This window comes from Lytechinus variegatus, chromosome 1 (assembly GCF_018143015.1).
Source record: "Lytechinus variegatus isolate NC3 chromosome 1, Lvar_3.0, whole genome shotgun sequence".
NCBI classification, from domain to species: Eukaryota; Metazoa; Echinodermata; class Echinoidea; order Temnopleuroida; family Toxopneustidae; genus Lytechinus; species Lytechinus variegatus.
In genome coordinates this window covers 5,545,391-5,552,157 of record NC_054740.1, presented here as the reverse complement: position 1 = coordinate 5,552,157, position 6,767 = coordinate 5,545,391, and the positions used below count along the sequence as shown (strand labels likewise).

The following is a 6,767-nucleotide window of genomic DNA, read 5'->3' as shown; positions in this document are numbered from 1 at the left end:
TCAGACATACAAATTACACAATTTATGTTACTGAACGATAAAGCATATAATAATAATGAACAAATTTGGATATGGGGGGAACATGCAAAAAAGCAAAGCTTGTTACAAGCATATCAAGACACGGGCAGGCCCGGTGGGGTCACTCAATATGACTTGGGGACCGCATGACCGTTACCAAAATCGCGGGAAAAGGGGTCAATTTCACGGAACGTCCGCGGACAGAACTCTCCTCGAAGTAGTGAAAATAGGGGTGCTCACCGTCCTCGATATGATGGAAATAGGGGTCAGGAAAAAGGGGAGAACGATTACGGGAAGTAAAATCCGTGCATCATGCTCTGTATCTTTATATGGACATCTCTACATTTATTTTTACAAAGAATTCTACTTTTCTTATTTTTCAAGAAAAATAAAGTTCTTTTGGATTATTGTATCAGTATGACTTGGATCTTGGTCATCTTTAAGGACTGAGCACTCTGACGCCTGTGTTGCAATTTCCTCTAGTGAGGAAAGGGTGTTAAATGCCCTGTCCTTGAAATACGGTAAATAGGGGTAAATTTTCGAAATGGGCAAAAGTGTCCTTACAATCTTATAATTAGGGGTGTTTCAAGGTACCATTTTACCGCAATTTTGTCCTTGTTTTGCGTGAAAATAGGGGGGTAAATTTCACAAAATGTCCTTGAAATTCACTGCAATAGGGGGTCACTTGCATTTGTGGTAACGGTCATACGTGTCCCCCTCTGCGGCTGAGTGACCCCACCGGGAAGGCAGGTCTGTGATCTAGCTTTGGGTCGAGATTAAACTCCTTCATATTATTATTATTATTATTATAATAGAGAATGATGGAACCTTCAAATAATAAAATCATAAAAATACGATTGAGAAATACAATCAATTGAAGATAGTGATCAATTCTGCAATTGTAGTACGACACAAAGGGCATTTGCCGTCCCAATCTGTACAGATATCCCTTGCACATCCCGTGCAGGTGCACATATGCCTACACGGAAGTAATACACAGTCCTTCCTTTGATCTTGGCAAACGGTGCACATATTTTCATCAGAGATACTCGTATTTGAATTTAGAATGGGTTGGATTCCATCTGGATCAGGATCACGTCTGTCTTTATACATATAGTCTAGTCCGAGTCTTGACATATTCAACATCGTATTCATCTTGTTTGAGAGTTCGTTCAACTTTCTATTTATATTGTGATGTGAAGCAGTTATATACGCGAAAAAACAAATTGCACAGATTTTCCAGAGAGTATCGAATGTCATCTGACTGTTGGTACCACTTTGATCCTCCATTTCAGATCTTAAACTCTCAACTTGAGTGATCAAACTCTGCATCCGATAGTTCATCGAATTCTCCATAATCTTGATTCGCTGATACAAGTCACTCACCTCCACGTTAGATTTAGGATCTGAGTTGGTCATCATTTCGCCTTTCCTTAAAGTGACAACTCCAAAGACAATAATATGCGAGATCATTTGAAGGACACTATAGATCAGTCCAGCAAAGATCAGAACCTTGACTTCAAAAGCTCTTCTCACTGGAGGCACTTCCCGATCTAGAAATCCAAGAACTCTTTCCAAAGTGTCGGCCAGATGATACATGGTTTCCGCCATTTTGGGATATCAGCAACTGAATCAGATAACTATTATGAGGCTCAGTTTCTGTGTCAAGGCAAAATAGGACAAAATGGGTATAAAAATTAAGGTAACAGTCACCTTCACAATAATAACATTATCAAACATGTGGAACTTCCATTGTTTTGACATTTTATGGTTCAGTCAAGTTGGTAATTATTGTCAAATCTGTCAAATTGAAATATTGTATAAATCAAACAATAAAAACGAAAGAAATAGTAAGGGACATCATAACTCTCATTTGCACATCACTGAGTTGTACACTGTTTTGTTAAAAATAAACAAAATGTTAGAACGTCATACCACTCTTATTTCATTTGCAATTTTGATGAAATTTTCACCGTTGTGATTGTTTGATTTTTGTTTATTGATTCCAATCAACTTTTCCTTGGGTGGACTTGACCTTTAATATATATAATACGATTACTTTGCTCATTCTGTTTTCAAAAAGAAACAAGTGGAACACCGGCACTCTCACCTGAACTATGCGATTCAATATAGCACCAGTGCCGACTTTGAAAATTATTGAATAATTCACAAAAAAAATCATTATTCATATATGATTAAAAATACTATGTTCATTGACCTTAAATCAGTGATACTAGATTATATACCCTCATGTCCATGTCTGAGCTTTCAACATGTTCAATGGCAAGTTAATTCCCCCAACATGATCTATAAGTTCCTTGACCCTAGACCCTTGACCTTGTTCATGTAAATTGTATTATCAGTTTTTATACATTTTGTTGTGCAAAGTATTCTATTTCTATTTCCTTTATACTTCATATTTCCTTTCTCTTAACCGCTTAGAGGCAATTAGCGATTTTTTTTTTTGGGGGGGAGGGAGTGGGCACCAGCAAAAGTTTTGAGTCATTTAGTGAGCGCGCGAAGCGCACTCAGTTGTCAGGTAAAATGACCTAAAAGAGTCATTTTAAGGAGCACTTTTAGTCATTGTAATCATGACTAACATACACATCTCAGTAATCAAATAATGCGAGCGCGAAGCGCAAGCTGAAAAATTAGATAATTCATATCTGAAGCGGGGCATTCTAAGGCTTGTTTGTAGGAATTCACTAAGACCATACGTATTTCACTAACTGAATGATGCGAGCGCGAAGCGCGAGCTGAAAATTTTTGATATTCAGATCAGAAAAAGGGACATTTTAAGGATTGATTTTAGGAATTCATGGAGAGCAGACATATAACTCACCAATCCACTGATGCGAACGTAATCACAGACAGGAAATATTTTATATTAAGACCTTAACATGGGCCAATCACTTTAAGTAGTCATGAAAAAGAAGCATACATAAAACAAAAACATATCTGATGTGTATTGACTTGAAAACGGGACGTTTTCGTACAACAGGTTTATATATATTATCTCGTTAAACAGACAATGCGAGCACCAGGAACAATGAAGACATAGGCCCTGAGCAAATTAAGTTAAGAAAAAATGTTTCCTATATAATATACCATTATAATGCATAATAATTTTTTTTCTTTTTTCCCACTACGTTTCTCTTCCCTTCTCCCTATTTTTCTCCTTTTCCTCGTTTTTTTTTGGTCAGCCTATGGGGGGAGGGGCACGCGCCCCTCCCGTAGTTAACGCCACTGCCCTTGTGGCAAAGTTTCATAAACTACAGATCAATTTTAATCCTTCAAAGTACCGACGACATTTCAAAAACTTAACCTTCTGTATATTTATATTTCGATGTTGATTCCCCCATCAACAGGGCCAAGGTCAAAGATCATTTAGGGTCAATGAATTTAGACCACGTGGCCTGGTCTAAGTTCATTGACCATAAATGATCTTTGACCTTGGTCCTGTGACTTGAATCTAGGGTAGTTAATTCAGTACTACTTGATTACCCTCATGTCAAAGTTTCATGAAATAGGTCCATATACATTCTAAGTTATGATGACATTTCTAACACTGAACCTTATAATAATAACGATGACGCCGCCACCGCCGTCGGAAAAGCAGCGATAATAGTCTCGCTCCGTTATAGGCGTAGCTTGGACCTTGTTGTTTGGAAGTGAAGTGCCCTTTCTCAAAGCTAACATACAGGGCACATATGACTCCCAATCTCTAATCAGCACCAATCCATTCATCTTCCCTCCACAGATGAGTAGATTGGCGCTGATTAGATATAGGCGAGACAAAATTATCAACGTTGATAAAACGAATGATCATATAGTGTGCGAATAGGAGGCATCAGTTTGTTACCAACATTAATTCGTCAGACCCTTTAAATAAATATTTTTGGTACGACTGATTGAGTGCTTTACAATTTGAATAACTGCAGTACGTGTCAGTGAGCTGACCATAATTTTGGGAAAACCCGTGGTACGCAGTGAAGACCATTATTCTATTTGCGGATCGTATACCGACTGAATAAACATGATAACGACATTGCCGGCTGTATAAGATCCCATTATCATCATGATACATACTCACTTAAACTGTCATAGGTCATTCGATAATCGATACTTCTTCGGATGACTAAATATTGCTCTTGGTTGAGTCTAAAAAAATATCCTGACCATATTGCATTCATAAAAATTTAATGTTGCATGCCTATGATCGCGCGAACTGTACGAAAGAGTTTGACCCGTGCGCAGTACGTGCGTAACCTATATGATCTACTGTATTACATGTATTGTATATCTCTATATGATTATGATCTACACAGATTAATTTTAATTGATTTGTAAAATTAGAATGATAAAGCATGAAAATAAAGAAAGCATTAGATTCAAACTTTTTTAATGAGTAATCTAGTGAGCTTATATTATAATGATGCATTCATGCAGAATAACATCACATTTTCCTTTGTATGATAACGTTTTATAAAATACCAAAATGTACAGGTCTAACCGATCCAGCTCTAATCCTGCTCTACTAGCGGACCGTGGTTTTTTTCATTTACGAATATGAAAACGCTATGGGCAGTTATTACTATATTAATAAGTTGAGCTGAGGGATGTATCACCTATCATGCGAAAATGCGTCTGTACTACACAGTAAAAACGCTGTTTAAGATTTTATACAACACTGTTTACTATTATTAACCTTTGTATACAGCGTTGTATAATTTTGTTTTTACTGTGTATGTTTGTCCCTTGATAGAAACCCGTCTTAACGAGCTTGATATCATAGTATTTGAATATTTGTTTAAGGGATGGTCCAAGCTGAAATTATTTATATCTAAAAATATAGAGTAAAATTCACAGAGCAAAATGCTGGAAATTTCATCAAAATCGAATAACAAATAACGAAGTAAATTAAGAGGCTTTTTATAGGAATTTTGTTAAACAAATAACGAAGATATTGAATTTTAAAGTTTATCATATTATGTGCAAATAGCTATAAGCACATCGTCATGAATATTCATTAGGTGGGCTGATGATGTCGCATCCCCACTTTCCTTTTTCTTATATTATTAGATGAAATCATTTTTTTTTCATTTTGTCATACATGTATAAATGATGGGTCTCCATTATGATGAAATAAGTTGCGGCAATGAATAACTAATGCACTTAATCAGTTGTCAATCCAATAATTATTGTTGTAGTTTTTGGTAGAAAATTTTTGAATAAACCTAATTTTACATTATAAAATACAAAAGAACAAGTTTTGATCAAATTTTCAGCATTTTGCTTTGTGAATTTTACTCTATTTAGCCTATATACCATCCCTTTAATCATTAATTTAACATTAAGAGCAAGAATAGACTCTTCTTTGATTCGAGACCTAAATTGTTCATGGATTAGGGAGTAAAAACAACCGATGAATACTGGCTGAGGCATGTCAGAAATGATTTGCGCAGAAACTCACACGTGTGTGAACTTACAACCTCTCCCATTTAGGCCCAAATTGAGTCAAACATGTCAAATGGCGGTTAACTCAGCCCATCGGCTAAGTTGATCACCCTTTGACAATAATTATTGAGGCCTAAGAGATTACTGAAAGAATCTTAACAAAGAATACACAAGATAATGGCAAATCGTCGCATTATACGCTTTACCTCGACCCGTTTTTCTGCACAATATTTTTGACATTGAATTTTCACACTCTTCCATAGATCATCTATACATGATCTATGCTTGGAGTATTCATATCTATTTGGTACCAAAATAAAGAGGAAAAAATGAATTTTATGATTATCTCTGCTGAGAAATATAACTTGGAATATTTTTTGTGGGACGCTCTGAACGCCGGACGGATATGATATCCGCTGATCCCCTCCCCCGGGGCGTATCCAGTTTTGCCTATGGGGAGAGTGGTATATTTTCATCCCCTATTTCCCGATTGATTGCATGCTCGAGGAATAAAAAATGGGCGGGGGCTGAAGAACCCCCCCCCTTTTTAGACATTATCCCCAGTTTTCTGAATGAATCAAGCAGCAAATCTGACAAATTGAACCTCGAATGTTAGACAACGGTGTTGCAATTTGGCCAAAGTAATCACGCGAAGGAGATGGGAACTCTACTAAGTCCAAAAAGGACTGTTGGGCTATTTGGAATGTATTGAGGATTGAGGGGAGGGGGGGGCATGCCGACCGCCCCATCCCCCGCCCTTGTGATCTCGCCGTTCATACTCGATGTTGTACTAAAACATCACGTTTTCAAGTCAATATACACCAAATATATTTCCGTGCACTTCGAGGCAATATTGTTCCATGTAGTGACAATGACATACATGCTTCTTTTTCATGACTAAAAGTGATTGTCCCCTTTAAAAGCCTGAATATAACATATTTCCAGTTAGTGCCTACGAACGCAATAATGGATTGGTGAGATATGTCTGCTCTTCATGAATCCCTAAATTTCTCCTTTTCTGGTCTGAATACGTAATACTCAACTCGCGCGCTTCGCGCTCGCATCATTTAGTCACTGAAATACTTTTCGTCTTAGTGAATTCCTGCAAACAAGCCTTAGAATGCCCCTCTTCGGGTCTGAATTCCAAAAATTTTCAGCTCCCATTTCGCGCTCGCAATATTTGATTAGTGAGATACGTTTCATGTTCATGATTATACAATGAGTGCAAAAGGTGCTTCATGTGTTTAGGTGTAATTCTAAAAAGATCAGCAAGCGCTTGACGCACGCATTAG

At 37.1% G+C, this 6,767-nt stretch overlaps 1 protein-coding gene across 1 annotated transcript; it reads right to left on the bottom strand.

The window, feature by feature from the left end:
- Positions 1–807: 807 nt before the first annotated feature.
- Positions 808–4,198, bottom strand: LOC121405952 (mitochondrial ubiquitin ligase activator of NFKB 1-like). Its single transcript, XM_041596949.1, has 2 exons — positions 4,112–4,198; positions 808–1,677 (listed from the first exon to the last, which is right to left on the bottom strand). The coding sequence occupies exon 2, from the start codon at positions 1,627–1,629 to the stop codon at positions 889–891; it is 741 nt and encodes a 246-aa protein (XP_041452883.1). The 5' UTR covers positions 1,630–1,677; positions 4,112–4,198; the 3' UTR covers positions 808–888.
- Positions 4,199–6,767: the final 2,569 nt, after the last annotated feature.